At 36.2% G+C, this 19,174-nt stretch overlaps 1 protein-coding gene across 2 annotated transcripts in view; it reads right to left on the reverse strand.

Annotated features, from left to right (window-relative positions):
* The window catches only part of LOC107822457 (nuclear pore complex protein NUP205), a 50,717-nt gene extending 32,438 nt beyond the window's left edge, over positions 1-18,279 (reverse strand). For both annotated transcript variants that reach the window (XM_075220077.1, XM_075220076.1), the window contains exons 1-11: positions 17,921-18,279; positions 16,858-16,953; positions 15,621-15,695; positions 12,507-12,611; positions 12,314-12,424; positions 11,753-11,912; positions 10,469-10,554; positions 9,738-9,860; positions 9,431-9,661; positions 5,992-6,081; positions 5,586-5,747 (exon numbers count right to left, since the gene is read on the reverse strand). In XM_075220077.1, the coding sequence (XP_075076178.1) occupies positions 5,586-5,747; positions 5,992-6,081; positions 9,431-9,661; positions 9,738-9,860; positions 10,469-10,554; positions 11,753-11,912; positions 12,314-12,424; positions 12,507-12,611; positions 15,621-15,695; positions 16,858-16,953; positions 17,921-18,061 (1,380 nt within the window). In that variant the 5' untranslated portion in view covers positions 18,062-18,279. The remainder of the gene's footprint in view (positions 1-5,585; positions 5,748-5,991; positions 6,082-9,430; positions 9,662-9,737; positions 9,861-10,468; positions 10,555-11,752; positions 11,913-12,313; positions 12,425-12,506; positions 12,612-15,620; positions 15,696-16,857; positions 16,954-17,920) is intronic.
* Between the last annotated feature and the right edge of the window lie 895 nt (positions 18,280-19,174).

The raw sequence follows: 19,174 nt of genomic DNA on the forward strand, positions 1-19,174 counted from the left end.
GGGGGATTCTGATCTGATTATCCGACAAGCCCAGGGTGAATGGGAAACTCGAGATGTCAAGCTTATTCCTTACCGGCAGCACGTGGAGGATCTCAACAAGCGATTCAAATCAATAGAGTTCAGGTATATCCCGCGGTGTCACAATGAACTAGCCGATGCACTTGCCACCTTAGCTTCAATGTTACCTTATCCAGGCAATGCCCACATCGATCCCTTGGAAATCCAAATCAGGGAAAGACACGGTTACTGTAATGTAATCGAGGCGGGACCAAATACCCAGCCATGGTACCATGATGTTAAGAGGTTCTTGAAAACACAAGAATATCCCGAACATGCTACTGGAGATCAAAAGAGAACCATTAGGCGACATGCGAGTGGATTCTTTTTGAGCGGCGAGGTATTGTATAAAAGAACCCCGGATCTCAACTTATTAAGATGTGTTGACACCGAAGAAGCAGGAAGAATCATGCATGAAGTACACGCAGGAGTGTGTGGACCCCACATGAATGGTTACGTTTTAGCAAAGAAAATCCTTCTAGCTGGTTATTACTGATGACCATGGAAAAGGACTGTTTTAGTTTCGTTCGAAAGTGTCATCAGTGTCAGGTGCACGGTGATTTGATTCATGCACCTCCCACAGAACTGCATCCCATGTCTGTACCTTGGCCATTTGTTGCTTGGGGCATCGATGTCATTGGGCCAATCGAGCCAAAAGCCTCAAATGGACACAGATTCATATTGGTCGCTATTGATTACTTCACAAAATGGGTTGAAGCTATCACTCTCAAATCGGTCACTAAGAAGGCCGTGGTGGATTTTGTACATTCAAATCTTATCTGTCGTTTCGGTATTCCTGCAACTATCATCACAAATAACGCGGCAAACCTGAATAGTCACTTGATGGAGGATGTATGCGAACAATTCAAAATAACGCATAGGAACTCCACTCCTTATAGGCCCAAGGCCAATGGCGCTGTTGAAGCAGCAAACAAAAACATCAAGAAGATTTTGAGGAAGACAATCCAGAGTTCCAGACAATGGCATGAACAGTTACCTTTTGCCTTGTTGGGATATCGCACTACAGTACGCACATCAGTAGGGGCAACCCCATACTTGTTGGTTTATGGGACCGAGGCTGTGATACCGGCAGAGGTAGAAATTCCTTCGCTCTGAACCATTGTTGAAGCAGAAATTGAAGATAACGAATGGGTTAAGACTCGATTGGAGCAGTTGACCTTAATTGATGAAAAGCGAATGGTTGCGGTCTGTCACGGGCAGTTGTACCAACAAAGAATGGCCCGTGCTTACAACAAGAAAGTGCGACCCAGGAATTTTGAAGTAGGTCAACTAGTGTTAAGGCGCATTCTTCCACATCACCAGGAAGCGAAAGGAAAATTTGCTCCTAATTGGAAAGGTCCGTACATCATCAGGAAGATATTATCAAGAGGAGCGTTATATCTGGGTGATATCGAAGGAAATGATCCTGAAACAGCTATGAACGCGGATGCAGTCAAAAGGTACTATGTCTGAGTTTACTTCGGTGATATGTTGGCACATTTGAGATGATGAAGGCTTTTATTCCCGCTACCCAAACACTATCAACTCTTTCTACAAACCTTTTGAGCCGGTTACATTTCTTTGGCTACCCTCTCTGGAATCCAAAAGCACCGTTGAAAAAAAAAATTAAAAAAAAAAACAAATGATTTGCCTGAACTACGTCTGACTTGATTCCGAAAGGATACGTAGGCAGCCTCTCTATGGGGTTCAGTCACACCAAAATAAAAATCCAAATTCCCTCAAAAATGAAAATAGGGCAGATGTGGTAATGGTCCCGCGGTAACCCCGTTTTGAATGGTTCCAAAGTCGTAAGTCAATCCTAAGTCATTTTTTTTATGAGAGAAATAAAATGAGAGAGTCTTATTGGTGAAAACCCACACGGGCACCATAAGGCAAGGGTGAGTAGAGAAACTGGAAATGAGAGAGCTTGTTTAGTGAAAACTCGTAAAGAGTGCTATCAGGCGACGGTGAGAAGAGAAATGAGAGAGGTCGACTAGCGAAAACCCGCAAAGGGCGTTGTCGGCCGAAAAGATGATTTCACCACAGAAAGTTCTGGCAAGGTTCCCTGGTGGGGAAACATAGATCCGTTTTTGGTTCGTGAGGAAATGCAACTTCGTGAGGTTCGGGCATCGAGTCCAAAAGGCATATCATGTCAGTTTAAAGCCAGCATGCACCTCAGATAAGTCCTTCTTTTCCCCGAAAGGGACGCTTCTCTTTTAAATTCGTTTCTCCGCTCTTTGTTTACCTTTCCTTGAATCCCTTTCGTTTTAACCCTAAATTCCAAAATGTGTTAGAAAGAAAAGGTGGCAGGACCGGTTTCACAGAGCTCCGTCTAGCAAGAAGTGAAGAAGATACCCAGCCTCAGTGGTGCGTCAGTCCAATCCCGACTGATCATGATGTTGATTACCTCCAAAGTAAAGGCATTAAAAAAAAAAACAATGAGATCTGCCCCAGTAAAAATCCCCAGCAGAGTCGTCAGAACTGTCACACCTCCTTTTTGCGCACCTACGTCACGGGAGTCGCCAAAACCCCCAGCAGAGATTTGGATTTGGGTCACATAAATGCGCACCCGAATTTAAGAAATAAAGTATCACAACTACGTCACGGGAACCGTACCCGTAATCACAATGATTTATTAATTGCACCTAATCAACGAAACTTGATTAATAACATCTACCAATTCAACCAAATCTAACTTTTCATTAATTCATTAATCACTCTCACTATTCCAATGTACTAAATTAATAACGAGATGACAAAAGACAAAATACATTCACTGTACTATGGATAAAATGCTCACAGTGAATCAAGGAAACACAATTATGATTTAAAATAACCACTTAGCATGCTAGTTCAGAATGAAAAATGATAGGCATATATCCAAAGGTTTAACATGAGATTTAATCATAATCTTATATTCCAATAACTCAAAATTAAACCAGTTCATATTTTTTATATTCCAAATAAAGACAGCAATTCAAACATAGCAATTCATTTACTAAGAATAAATTAACACAAACAATAATGTCAATCACGAGAACATTTCATAAAGTCGTTCATTAGACGACAAATTTAGGAGATAAAATCGCAAGAAGAAAGGAAAAGAATTAGACCTTTCATCGATTCAAAATTACAACTTAGAATACTAACCGGAAATGACCGCAACGGAACAGAAACTCGGACAACAACCTCGACGTCCCGGACCTCGACGAACAACGGCGACCTCAATGGAAACGGAAAACTCGAACCAAGATTGCCAACGACCTCGACGGGCTGTTGGTGGTGTGGTCGACGGGTGATTTGGGTGGACGACGAGGTTCGTGACTGGTCGACTGGGGAGCTGGGCAGCAGCCGCAGCGATGGTCGTTTCACTGGTCGTTCATGGCTGCTGGACGGGTCGTTGTTTTCTGGTTTGAGAAGAAAGAAGAAGGAGATACGTTGGGGAGGGGGTGTTCTGCCCGTGTATATCCGCGGTATATCGAGTGAATATCGAATGTATACTCTATCCACGTTTTTGGGAGGGGTGTTCTCTGGCGATGGATCTGGGCAGTGGTAGGGTGGTTTGAACAAGATGAAGAGAGGAGAAGGGGGGGTCTCCCGTGTGAGGCAGGTGGTTTTGGTTAAGGTTTTATAGTGGAGGATATTGAAGACCATGAAGAAGATGTCTTCAAGTGTGAGTTGTGTGTTGTGTTCATGTGCTAGCATGTGTTAGCATGTGCTAGCATGTGTTAGCATGTGTGTATCGGCTGAAAATGTTTTGGGCTAGGTCTGAAAATTAGGCCTAAAATGAGTCGTTTGAACCCAAATATTATTCTTTCCTCGCAACCAAGAATAAAAATACGACCTTATTTAATTAATCCTACGTAAGCAGAATAATTATTAAAACAGACTGATAATTAAAACAAAAATATATATATATTTTTTGTATTTTTAAAATTATACTAGTTTTAGTGTACGCGCGTTGCGCGTGTTCCCTATCTTAGTAAGCAATTTTTGGTAAGAAAATTAAATATATATTTTTAAATTATAAAATAAAGTGTAAGCTTCCGTAGTTAATTAAATACTAATCCTATATAACTAACTTAATAAAGAAAAAATTTTGTTCATAGAAGTTCTCAATCATTATCAATATATTCACTTTAAATTATGTTCTATTTTTTTAGTTTTATCAGTTCAATTTTACCAGTTATTATACTTCCTTTTTAGTTTCAGTAAAAACACATAGCCTTGAAGATGTAAAACTTTTTCTAAAAATATTATTCAAAAGCTATTCTTAAGTTAATGCGAGAAGATACAAACATGTTTAATTAGCACTTTTATTACGATTCTTTAAAAAAAACCCATATAACATAAATTTAAAAATTAAATCTTATGTCTCAATTTATCTCCTTTCAAAGGTTTCAATATTACCTAAGTAGTAAGGTTTTAGTTGCTGAGATGAAAAAAATATCATAATTTACATAACTTTGTCGAAACGTGCGTAGCAAAGAAAGCATTACTGAAACATAAAAATCTAATAGGATGCACAAATACTATAAAACATTATTGAAATTTAATGCGTGTGCATGTACATATTAATTTAAACATTTTATTTTTAATATATAATCTATTTTAAAGTTCTAAATATTTATACTTCCTATATAGTTTAAATAAAAAAAGATTCAATAAGTAAAAATCTAATTGATTTTAAAGTCCGAAATATTAGAAAAATATTTAAATTATATTAGTATTCAATGTGAAATTTATTTTTAAAGAATAAAAAGTCAAACATCATTTTCTGTAGAGGTTTCGTGCTTTTATAATATAGATTAGCTTTTACGGTTTAGTATGATTAAAATATGCATCAAATAATTATTTTGGTTGCTTAATTGAATATGGATTAATTATATTATATGACTAAAATAAGAATATTTAAAGTGCACATTTAATTGTTCCATGTTAAAACAATTTTAATGTGGATGCTATTGTATTAAAAAACATTAACTTAATATGCGATTTCATGTCCTCATATTTCAATTAAATTAGAATTCAATTCAAAGCACCGTATAAATGTTCTCATCTATTTTCAATTAGTATAATATATATAAGGTAAAATATATATGTATTTTCTTCTTACCTAATTTAATAAGGAAAGATAAGTTTTAATTGATTTTAATATCCTAAATATTAGGAAAGCACTTGAGTTACAATTTTATCCATTATGAAAGGTATTTTAGAAGGGTAAAAAAGGCGAACGACGTTTCGCTAAGGGTCTTCGTGCTTTTAATATAGTATAGATAAAAATAAAAATAAAGTACTATTTTTGTATTTTTCGAAATTTATGAGAAATAAATAAACTAAAATTTATATATCTTTTTTTTTGTAATTTTCATTTTTGTGACGAAAATAAAGTAAAAGAGTCAAAATAAGCTGAAATAGCTACATTAAGGCTAAATTAAATATTTACGTGCTAAAATGTGAAAATTTTGGGGAGGGACAAAAATCACATGTCAACACCCAGGACAAAAGAAACAGCAAATGGCACTAACCTGATAAATTTCACTCACAAACTCCAAGAGAGAGACAAAAGTTTGTGGCGCTGATTCAGTGGCATTTTGAAAATGTCCAATTCCATCCACAGTATAATCATGTGAAGTAGACAAGCGGTACGGACTAAGTGCCGACATAGCCTTCTCTTTTGCTTCTTTAACCTGTAATAAAAGAGAGTACAAATTGAAAGGAAATGAGGAAGACACCAATTTCTAACTTCGCACTTGGTAAATGGACAGCAAGCAAAGTATGATTCAGACTCCTTTAACTGCACATCACGCCTTAAAAAGAAAAAAAGTACATAATTGGGAGGAAATAACAAACATAACTTCTTTTTTAGAGGCAATTTCAACCATCTATCCTCAAAAGAAATTAGAATCACTGCAGAAAAGAAATTAAACAAACCTTGTCCTTGGCCAGTGGATGAGACAAAAGGCAAGTTATCATCTTGTGCAAATAAGCATTGTACATGTAGATCATATCCTCATCGTCATTCTGCCGATGAAAATAGAAAATAAAACTTGAGATAATTACAAAATGGAAGGACTACACAGATAAAAATTTGGTCAACCAACTAGCATAATCTGCTACCAGTAACATCTATTTGTTATACAACTCAAAATTATATGCTGCCATCTATACATGACAAGCTACAGGAATAAAATATCTTACGGCTAGGTGAATGATCACAAGGCATTGAGACAGTGAACAAAAAAGAAATAACAACATAAATTACCTAAGAAGTGGCAATAGGCTAGCAACTAATAATCAGTACATTATGCGGAAACCGCGAAGCATTAAAGTGATGAGGTTTTTTGCCAGTTTATTTTTCTTTTGATAAACTAATAAATTTTATTAATGAAGGGGGAAAAAGCTTGTATAAAAGTAGCATACCAAAAAGTAGAAAACCTAAGAAAAATATGTGGTTTTCTATGAACGAGAGCCAATCTTCTATACTATAAGAACCCCGTGAGTGCACCAAAAGAAATAAGGAATAAGAGGCAACTTGAAGGGTACAAAATCATTCAAAAGAAATAAGGAATAAGAGGCTATACTTGAAGGGTACAAAATCATTCTCTACTCCTTCTAAACTCTTCTATTGCACTCATACGGCCCATATAAGTGCTAGTGAAGCAACATCCACACCATGGGTCTTCTCTTACGTCTTCTAAAAGTCCAGCTAAACATCACTCTTTAACAGTTAGCATCACCCACTAAATTCCAAACCATCCTAGTGTTTTGTAGCTATGTTGCCCGGATCCTCAAAAAAACCGCCACATTTGTGTCACATCCTCCAAAAAATGCAAAGCCTTTGAATGACCGGACACACACCCGGTGAAATCTTTGAAGGATCTGAGCACAAAGTTTCCGACCACAAGTGAGATGCTACCCAACAATGTAAAAGAAGATGGTCCACTTCTTCACCCGAGCTATTACACATAAAAACCATCGGACATATGTAAAACACATTTTGCTATTGTAGACACACATTCCAAAATACCATTTCCCAAGTCTGACACATTCCTATTAAATCCCAAAGTTGTTTCCTAAAAGCATTAAATTCCTATATTGGGTATATGCTGGTTGGCCTTTAGTGGGCGTTTGGACATAAGAATTATAGAATTTCGAAAAAAAGTTGAAAAAAAAGCCAAGTGAAAATGGCATTTGAAAATTAGAATCGTGTTTGGACATGAATATAATTTTGGGCTGTTCATGGCCAAATACTGATTTCGAAAAAAAAAGTGAAAAAGAATTCAAAAAAATGAATCTTTTTTTATGGCCAAACGGGCCCTTAGTTTCAGGAGAACTAGTGGACAATTATATAACATTTCTAAGCACAAACCCCATACTCATTTAAAGAAGATTAATAGTTTCGAACTTCTCGAAAAAAGGAAAACTGAAAAAAGAAGGAAATTAAATTTAAGAATTAAAAGACACCAGTTAGACATACCACACCCCACAAGGCCATGGAAGCCATTTTCCTTGGGGCACTCAAGGTGTAAGTCTCCAAAAGTGACAACTTTCCATAGCAATGACCGCAAATTTAATGCCCAAATGAGAAACATATTATCAAAAAGAGCCCTAAGAACTTGCGGTCTTAAACATACCATGACATTTCTATGGCTATAAAAGCATGTCATTAAGGAAAAATGAGAAGTTTAAAGTTAAAATATTTCAAAATATAGGAATGTATCATTCTTTTTTTTAACAAATTAAAAAGGAAAGAGGTCATATATAAAGGAACAATGGAGTAATATTTTCCCGACAATACCTAAAATATTTTGTATCTAGCAGTAGAATAAATTACTTAAACCACTTGAAGAGTGAATTACTAGTTACAATAATATACATAGTTCAAGACTCCCATATACGGAGCACTTCTTATACATTGTTATTCAACCAATTCAATGAGCACTCTCTTCCTCCCTATATCTTCACATGACCAATTACAAAGTCATTCTTAACCTATTAAAATATCTTGAGGCTTTGAGCCAATAGGAAGTTACTCATTATGCGCCCAAATAAAATTTTAGGACATAAGTAAATCTAATGCCCTACTCCATTTCAAACTATTCACAGCTCTTTCGTTAATACTGGGATTCTTCAATTATTAGCCCTATGTTTCCTCCACATTCCATCTATGTTTTTCCTTTTGCCGTTTTCCCTACTTTTGAAAATATATGGTTACTTAAAAACAAGACAATTATAACCCAAAGGGAGCGCGAAAGAAGACTTTCATGTTGCCTTAAATCATAAAAATGTTGTGCTGGTTCATACATCTCCAAAAGTGTCTGTGTATCATTCTTGAAAAACAAAGAAATAAATAAATAAATACTTGGGAACGAATTGGCAGCACTAGAAATTAAGGAAAAATCAGCTGATCATGTTTTTATCTTGCTTTTTCTCCCCTTATTGCTCTGAATGCCAGTTCATAATGCAACAGCAACAACAATTAAGCCTAAACCGCAAACATTCTTTTGAGGCTGGTAACAGAGCCTAGATCGCAAACTAAGTTGGGATCGGCTATAGAATCTTCAATATCCATTCTGCACCGTTTGAACATACCATTCCAATGTGTCTTACACTCACAAGCACTACAGCTAATTCCGAAGCAGTACCTCATACAGGAGAAATGATCAAAACATTATTCCATTTGTCCAAGCATTCAGTTTGGATCTCTTCCTTTCCCATCGAAATCATTCTCCTGGACCAGAAACAGCCAGGAGTGATCACCAGAACTTTATCCCATCCTCATCGTTCAATTTCCCCAGCACCTCTAAATCCTTGGCCAGCAAATTCACTATCTTTGCTTGGTCAGAAACACTCAGGACAACAACGCTAACTGTTGCTACCGAGAGACTCCCAAAGCCACAAGAAATAAACTACATTACGTACACTTTAATATAATCAAATTTTCTTGTGCGCTGCAAACCATCAACTACTCTTACCATTACTAAGTTGCTATAGCTTAAACGTTTTCCTTCACTCCTCAACCATAACCTAATCCCAAAGTAGCAGATTCAGATTTGTCCTACATTTATTATAGCAAAATTGCATATTTGTCTTAGAACAAAATAAACAACAGGGGAATGCCATTACCCATGCCAATGAGAATAATGATAATTCTTAATAAAGAATCAGACTGACTCTAATTACAAACTACATACTATGGTTGATCAATGAGAAAAACTTAGTCATCAATGGCGGGCAAGAACTCGTCAACAAGATAATATGACAAGTAAATCAAATGTCATGATCAGAGCCAAAACAATGGGTGGTAAGGAGAATGGCTAAGAAAAACAATCAGCAGTTCCTTAATCAGATCCAAGAAGACAATTTTCACCTGATAGGCAGGAGTTAGGAGGATCTTATTCAGCCAGGACTGGAAGACATTGTTGGAGAATATAACTTCCAAGCATGAATAGATGTTCCTTATATCATTATTTGATGAAGCATTTGCTGCTGTGTCTTTTGCATCAAGCCCGTCATGTATTAACATTAGATGTACAACCCACGAACTCCTTAAGCAATCAACATAGCCCTCAACAACAGGATCATTCCCGGCGACCATTACCTAGAAGAAAAGTGATAGAGGGTTTTGAAAATGACACAATGTTGGTGTCAAACATTTAAAGTGTTTGTCTGCTTACAGATTCCTGGAATTCATGCCTAAAGGAAGCATCACGAGACAAGACAGGTGTTTTATCAGGTACTGCACTCAACGCATCAGATATGAGGGCCACCACAAGAGAGAAGAGAAGACTATATGTTATCTGCAGTTTTTTCAAAGCAGGATCAGATACAAGTATAGAGCAAAATACTGAAGAATAAGAAAAAGGATAGCTGGAGATTACATGCATGCAGACAAGATAGAAATACTTCCTTTCTGTCCTCTATACAGCATTTGAAAAAGAAACAGAGAATGAAAAGAAAATCTAAAGCTGGATAATCATAGAGCCAAAAACCACAGAATCAGAAGATTCGGAACCTCTAAACGGCACAAAAGATGAGATGGCATATAGAAACAGGCTGAACTTTAAAATCCAATTCTGGCGAAAATGAAATATGATCTTCACGTAGTTTGATATCTATCAAGAGGGTTCCTTTAAAATATATGTATATATATATATTGTACATACATATATCAAGAGGGTTAACAAATAAAGTTAATAATAAATGACAAGTCAGCATAAAGTGGCACTTGGAGAAGCTACATGGTTCTTATGTGAAAAGATACAGCTAAAAAAGGACCATCAATTAAATGCATAAGATCTAATGCTTAATTTCCCAGCTCAACCATCTACAATATTACTCTTTTCAATTTCATAACCAATTATTCATCATTAAGCTTGAGAGAACCATGGCCAGAAGCTGCGAAAACCTGATGCCTTAAAGTGTCAGTGCCACCACTAAGCCCTGCTGCACTGTCCTTTAGAGCAGAAAAGACATCCTTCACATCTTTAGGGCCTACAAAAAGAAATAGATAGTTACTTTTCAGTGGTAAAAGAGAAAATTACAGAATAACTATATTGCTGTTAAAGGAGATAAACAAGGTGTGGAGCTGTCCACGCATATACCCTTTTTCCTGACTACATTGAAAACAGAAACACTGGCTAAGGAACATTGCTTCATTTTCTGCTGTTCAAAGCAACATTGGAAGCTTCAGTATAAGTACATCCATTCAGGGGGACAAAGTCATACAACAAAGCATAATGGGGAGAACCACTACATTTCTTTTTTTATAACGGCAGAGTTCAGACCAGTACCTTCTACCTCCTACCAGCACTGGTACCAGGTAATTCTGCCCACCGAGGCTTGGGCAGTTGGTAAGGCGAAAACCACGACATTAATTTAAAAATAGAATGAATCCAGTCTCTTCTATTCCAATGCAAAAGCATATTGAGGATGTTCTCACTTCAATTTTGGAGTCATATGCAGAAAAATAAGGCCAGACAAGAAGCACATATAGCAGATAAGGAATGGTTGAACTCCAACATAAATAACTTCAAAAATATTTAACTAACATTTATTAGCATACAGCGTATTACTTCAGAAACATATGGCTGATATTATGACCATGGGGTCTTCTATAACGATGTGACTAAACTAGGTTAGCTAAGTGTTCATAGTATAAAACATCAGGCCTCTCGAACATGAAAACTCATTTTGGTTATGCACAAACAAGTTGTAATCAGCCATGAAGAATTAAAAGAAAAATATATGAATGATTAACCCTCCAAATGGTCCAATATAGGATTTACCCTGAAATCATCTAAGGCACAAACATCATTACCCGAAACCATGCAAAAGCCCAAATAGAATGAAGAAAGGATAAGCCCTCATTATAATGCAGCTCCATTTTGCCATTTGATGATGCACGAAAACGATAGAAGCCTAGAAACAGAAAGGCATAGCAAAACAGTCTTAAGCACAAACAGGGAGCTAAAAGAGCAACTCCTAATCAAAAAAATACCCTTGCTTAACTATATCCTTTCTGGAGTGCACATAAACTGCAAATCAAAATGTAGCCACTCATTTACTAACCCGTGCAATCAAAAATAAAAATAACAAGCTACTATATGCATGTCCTAATAAAAAATATCTTCTATGATTTTTGGAGTGAACAAAGAAAGAGAAGATCAAAACATAACCATTCATAACGTACTTGCACGGACAACCAAAACAGAAAGGACAAGGCAATGAGCCAGAATGAGCCTTTCCCTGGAAACAACAGCCCTCCTTTCCACCAATGCTCCTCTTGAATCTAGAATATAGCGTTCACAGTTAGGCCCCCCTAAACCGGCTGGTTCCTCGCGATTGAGTTCCTACAAGTATACTCAAGATATAATATCAAGAAACCATCAGCATATATTCATTCACCTCACTTCTGTCAAAATGAACAGCGAATTATCATCTCATGTTTCACATGATCACTTGCACTTAAGGAACATTCTCAGTTTTTTTTTTAATTGATAAAGTAAAGTATTGAGTCAGTTTAATAGGGAACAGGACACTGGAAAATACTTTCCAGCAAAAACATGACTTTTTCACACTTTAAACCAATAGTGGAAAACTCAAACAATGATTGAGTTGAAGGAAAACATACACAAATAAGACACTCATCGGGAAAGAAAAATCTCTATCTAAGCTCTGAAGATTCTCAAAAAATGAAAAGATGTAACTCAAAGGGATAGACATGAAAGACAAATTAAGTTAATATAACAACCTTTATGAGAGAAATCAACCGCTTTCTAACTCCAGCATTAATGAGATCGTCCAAAAATCTCTGAACATCAGCCACAAGATCAGGTTCAAGTCCTTGGTCAAGGACAACAGCCTGCAAAATCACTTTAGTCATATCTAACAAGCAGATAACAAGAGATAAATCTCCATTCCTTGAAACTGAGAATGAGGTTTACCCTCAACAGTGTGTAAAGTGCTGTTATAAGATCTCTTCTCTCTGTATACCACAGTCCAGCTGCAAGGCGGAATATCTCTAATGGCTCACGTCCCAATAATCCCCACTGCATGCATCAACAATTGGAAAGTGATGGCGAAAATTGGTCAAAAAAAAGTAACATAAGAAAAAATTTGTGCCGAAAGGAACTTAGGAGGTGGTCGTTGAAAACCCAATTCAACTCCTAAAACCAGATGTATTTAAGTCAGAGAGATGTCTAGAGAGAGAGAAACCTCATTCATTGACATGTTCAGATTATTGAGCGGTCCACATTATGGTTTAAAACGTCATACATAGACATACATGGCTCAGTGAACAGAATCTCTAAACAGTTCAAACTATTGATGGGGTTGTGATACATCAAAGCAAGCATTGAAGAAGGGTAAATCTAGCGGAACCAGAACAGAACACCTGATCTTTATGAATATCATGTGACACGGAACTTCAACTCTTTTGGCAGATTCTTAAGGGTGGAAGCTCCGTAATGGTAGGAAAGAGCGTCTAGATCATTCCAAATCTAAGATGCAACACTGGGTGGACTAATTTGAGAGTACGATTGAGAAATGTGTAGAAAGAGGGAGTTGCTTGTAATGCATTGTTTCTAAAAATAATGTCCAACCTCGATGATGTTCCAATAGCTAGAAGATCAAAGTTCATACATGCAAGGGAGAGGAAGAATTTGACTTTTTTTTTTATAATGGTAACATGTATATTAATAACTAAAACAGCACTAGGGCAGTGCCAAGCCATATTTACAAGGAAAACAAAAACCAGATATGTCAACCTAAGATTACAGTGCACCTATCAGGTCTACTAAAGATTCTGCCTCCTCTACACAGCTTTTTTTACACCAGAAATAAAACAAAAGTAAATACTTCATCTAGATGTTCTGCAAAGAATTGCTTCTATCTTCAAAAGTTCTTAAATTTCTCTCCTTTCAGACTGTCCACCATATGCAAGCAGGAACCAATCGCCACCATTTCTTCTGTCTCACTATACGCCCATTGTAATTCCAACACTTCAACAGATCACAAGTGTTTGCTGGCACTTGACGAAATCTCAAGGAAGTCAACAGTGATCTCCTAAAAAATCTCTTGTTTAGTCGTTATGGTGAAATCTCATTGGAGGTAGCCAGCAAGGACGAAATAGAAAGATGAGTTAAAGCTAAGTGGGGACTCTCGGCCAGCATCAAGCTGAGAGACATGAATGAGATATATCTCAATTTTTCGTTCCCATCCAGATCAAAGGAAAAGGGAGAATGATGGAAATTCTCTGTTATAGACTGGTGGTCTCGAATTGCCAGTTGCATCAAGTCAATCAACAACCTAGAGCTGTGAAAAAGAGACTAATAAGACTTCAGCTACACCTTTGGTCAAACCAACTGTTTAAAAGGTGAGAGAACTTGAGGCTTCCTCAAAACAAAGATACAAGGAGGTATAAAAATCAATCCCAGGTGCAACTGCTGGTGGTAACTAGAAAGAAACTATCGAGTCGATGATCACAATGCACGAGGGTCAGTGATACTACATTATTCCAATAAAGATAGACACTAGAGGCGGCAAAAACAATTGTTCAGAAAGGATAGCAAGGCCAATTTTCCAATACCGGAGAGGAATAAACGAGGAGAACACTGAAAATTTCCACTAAGGAGGCATAAACAGAGTCCAACATCAAAATTACAATACAAAAGAGTTATTGAAGCATAAACGGACCTCAAATTTCAGATTTAGACAATTGAGTTGGTGCGGAGGTACCGACTTAGGCAACAAGTAAGAGGCTAAGAAGTGAGAAAAGGATCGGCCAAAGTTAAAGAGGCCCAATGCTGATCGTCAAACCGGGAAGGACAATCAAGTTAAGACCTCAAACGAACAGCTCCACTGCTTCAGCCCAACGGATTCTAACAACGTAAAGAAGACTTAACACAATGAGGACACAAGCACCAATCACGTTCAGCCTTGATTCATTTTGGGTTCATTAAACACATTAGCGATGGGATATGAAGCAATGGAGAGTACCTTTCAAATTGAATGGTGGAGAGATAAAGTAAAAAAGAACACTCTTCAGATCAAAAACCTTGCTAGAGGATGGATTTGTTGCAAGGACGAGGGATTATGGTTTACCAATCAAATAACAAAGAATACACAACAGGTTATGCGAAAAGAAAAAAGGGGAAACTCTCATTGAAATTGTCCACGAGCATACAAGAAAGCTATTCTTTTTAACTTTAAAAAAATTCAAAGTTTTGAAATCTGGTTATTATAACATAACCTTTAAAAATATTTACACAATATTGTCAATGCTCTTCTAGACTGTCATTATGGCCCCTCAAACTAGACTGTCAATAGGCTCTCTACATTTTGGATATCACTTGTATACACGGCTCTAATCTTATAACATCAATATATACCTTATCAAAGATGCCTAAATTGTACAATTGCTGAGGAATAATCAACGAGAAGAAAATCAAAGTTGCAGTTTTCCCGTTGGATAGTCGCTGATAATCGCGCAAGAAAAGAAAGTGCTTCTTTTTTTATAAGGAAGAAAAGAAAGTGCTTCTTAAAGTAAAAACAGAAACGAATCTCTCAATTACCAAAAATTCAACAGTATGCGGATGCAAAACTTCATGAAATCATTAAGTTTGAATTCGTGCTAAAGTAGCTTCATAAGTATTTAAAGGAATGCCAGAAAAAGTTGATGAATAGGTCGCTGGAATAGTGGTCATTGCTGCTAAAACGGCTACCACAAAGAGGTGCACCGCCGCCGAGAAACGGTCACATGGGCGCAGTGTTGCCGGAACGGTCACAGAAAAGTACAATAGCATCACATTGAAAAGAAAAAAATTTGCCCATGATATATTGGACGGATGAAGCATACAACTTAAATACTAAATTCGATGCTGCAGGTTTAGCTTATAGACTTCTGTTAAGTTCTTTTATCATCAAACTTCTTACAATGAATTCCATCACTTAGCAAACTTGAACCCTATCAATTGTACATTACTTGTCGCAATGAGCAAAATAATTACCAAAAAAATTTCAAAATACACCAAGACAAACAAGTAAAGAGAATGACATACCTCTTGGTTGGCAGAAACAAGCAACCGAACAGAGTCTATTTCATTAAGATGTAGATCATCACTCAACTTCAGGGCCTAAAAGTAACATAGGATGAGACTATGCAAATGGTTTGCTAAACCAGAACAAATGTCAAAAGAGAAAATTTTCAAAATATGCACACAGAGATATAGAATGAACCCTCTTCAGCAACAAAGCAGTTATAATATGTTTAAAACTCCACCACTATCGATAAATATACACACAGTTTAATCCAGACAAAAATAGAAATAGTGATTGGTAAGACAAATACACTTCTTACATTTTTCTCTAACCATAAAGCAAGAAGTGACCACAATAATTTATTTAGTTCACTCTAAGTAATCTCTGTCTTCCTCTTCCTCTTCCTCCAACCTCTTACTCTCATATTTCTCCTATCCCTATCTCCAATAAGTGCATCAGTAGATCTTGCTTGAATTCATCTCATACCTAAATAGACTAGACTTGACATTAGGGATTGCAATAGGTCAGGACACGGTCCGGCAAGGCCAGTGAAGACTTCTTCTTTTTCTATGAAAAGGTAAGATTTCATTTTAAAAAGTACCAACAAGGTACTGAGAACTTACATCAGAAAAGAGGGCATCCTTCTATAGATTGAAGGAATGCAGAAGGTCTACCAAAGAGTCAAAATCAGATACAATACTCTCCTATCCCATAAACAGAGACTTCTTAAACATCAATATGACAAGTGAAATGCTATCCCTCCTGCCATTAAAGCACCTCTTATTTCTCTCCAGCCAGATATTCCAGATTATGCAAGCAGGAACAGCATCCTAGAACTATCTGCCTTTGGAGAAGGACTGTCTATACCATCTGCACAAACAAGTGTAAACTCCCTGGCATAGCCCATTGAACTCAAAAACGTGTCTATGCACATTGGTGGGCCTCTCTTCTGCAAATTGTCTCGAGTTAAACAAGCTTCGTGAATGGCAATCCAAGTGAAACAAGCAGTTCTTGGGGGTGGAATGGCCTTAAAGATTATCCTCCATGGCCAGTTACCTTGAGAACATCACTATGTTCTTCAGAAAATATTTATAGCAGGCATTAACAGTAAACTTAGCATAAAAAGTTTTGGCTGTCCTGTTCTATGTTCCAAATGATAATGATGATTTGAAAGTAATGATAGAAGAATCCTTTAAGAAAGATCATGAATTAAACTACACAGGACACAAGGAGAATACAACACGGGATGCAACTCACAATTTGAACATCCTGATCATCCAGTGAGATTGGCCCAGAATCCGGAAGCCTCACTTCTTTGGACTGGACTTGAACTCGGTCCGAGGTTTTGGGGGGCTACATATTAAGAAGAAGAAATGTGAACTTGGTCACTGAACTCTAGACAAAGCTATAAAACTTCAATAATTAAACACAAACAAACTCAGAAAACTGAATTACAATATCCCTGGCAATTATACAGATTACCAAGTACTTAGGAAAATGGAAATGAACTTCTTCACATGTTGAGAAACTACCAATTTTCGCAAACCATGTCATATCCATCCATAACAATCGTGATTTCAATAAATCTAGGCACACCAAAATCCACATGCTTAATACTTAACACAGTCATTCTTTCACAATAATTCTTCCATATTACTGTCAAGTGATAAAAAATATTCAAACAAACAGGTCACTTATCAGGTAATTACAGGTAAATCTGTTCATAAGCACTAATTGGGTAATCTGGTAAAACTGGAAACTAACTTGTTATCACAAATAAAAGCCATTGACAGTGTAAAAAGAATCTGTACATTTACAGTGTGAAGATTAAGTTCAATAGCTACATTAACATACCAAACAAGAGTTTAAGTTCTATGCACCAACAGTCTAGATAATATTGACACGGTCATGTCATTTTTTAGGTAATCACGAGTAAATTAATATGATAAGCATCAATTAACAGTAAATAAGGTAACTAACTCGCTATCACAGGTCAAGATTAACTGACAGTGTAGAAAATATTTGCACAATCAGGTCATTTTTAAGGGAATTACAAGTAAACTTATATTATGATTATCAATTGGAAACCTACTAAGTATGATAATTAACTTGCTATTACATGTTAAAATTCAATGATAGTAAATATTTAAACAATCATGTCATTTTTAAGGTAAATACTGACTAAATTCATATGATAAACATCAATTGATAACATGATAAATACGGTAACTAACTTGCTATCACAACTTAAAATTAACTGATAATGTTAAAAAAAATGTATATAAAACTAAAATCGACCAAATAAAGTATAGAAGTTTACCGGATAGGAAAGGAGGTTTTGGAGAGTGGGAAGCGAGTGCCGAATGGCGTGAAGCAGCTCAATCCGCTGCGATGGCGTAGGAGAGGTGGGTCCCAATAAGGTAGATTCGATTAATGATAGCAAATTCTTTGCAGACACCATTGTTTCTCCGTTAATCTCAACTTTTCAGCTTTGTTCGCCGGAACTACAAAAGATAAACCCTAGTTTTAGTGCTCCTCTCGCTGGTGCAGCGAAATGGGAGGAAGAAGAAGGCGGGAAAAACCCTAGTTTTAGGGTTTTTGTATGGAAGAAGTAAAGGCACCAGCTTTTTTTCTTTTGGGAAATTACAGTCTCCGGTTCAACGGTCTTATTTTTATACCTTGAGACTTTAGTCTTTTCTATATTTGTAGACTGTAGTTCTACTTCCATTTTTAAATGGTTTGTTTGATATTATAGAGTTAAAATGTTAATTTAACTTATATAATAGCATAGTATTAGTTTTGATCGGAAAATCATTGCTTAATTTTGATACAATTGAATAAATTATAATTTTTGATAAGTTATGAAAATTGTATGGACTTTCTTTCGTTGTGGCAAAGGAATTTTTTATGGACAACGACGCATAAGTTAAAACTCGACGGATATGCTTAATTCCACACATCACGAGTTGCATTTTTTACCCCTCGCGGTCTTATTTTTATACCTTGGGACTTTAGTCTTTTCTATATTTGTAGTTCTAGTTCTATTTTTAAACGGCCTGTTTGATATCATAGAAGTTAAAATGTTAATTTAACTTATATAATAGTATAGTATTAGTTTTGATAGGAAATTCATTGCTTAAAATTCAATTTAATTGAATAAAGTATATTTTTTGATTCATTGTGAAAATTGTATGGAGTTTCATTTGTCATGACAAAGAAATCTCTGAGGGACAGTGTTGCACGGTTTGAAACTCAACAAATATGTTTAATCCACATATTACGTGTTGCGTTCTTTACCACTAAATCAAACTCATATGAGCAAGGCGGTTGTAATATCATTATTAATGGATATGTGTGAAAATATTTTTAACATTCCAAAAATGAAAAGACTTGCATAACTTATACACATGATCTATTTAGGTTAAGTAATTGACTGCTCTGTGCTAAAATATTCAGACAAAAACATTAGCATCAACCACATAAACAATGATTTTAGTCTTTCTCAAAACTAGGAAATATTTTGAGGAGCATATGAACTTTTATTTTGAGACTAACTACACATGGCACACAACAT

This window comes from Nicotiana tabacum, chromosome 8 (assembly GCF_000715075.1).
Source record: "Nicotiana tabacum cultivar K326 chromosome 8, ASM71507v2, whole genome shotgun sequence".
NCBI classification, from domain to species: Eukaryota; Viridiplantae; Streptophyta; class Magnoliopsida; order Solanales; family Solanaceae; genus Nicotiana; species Nicotiana tabacum.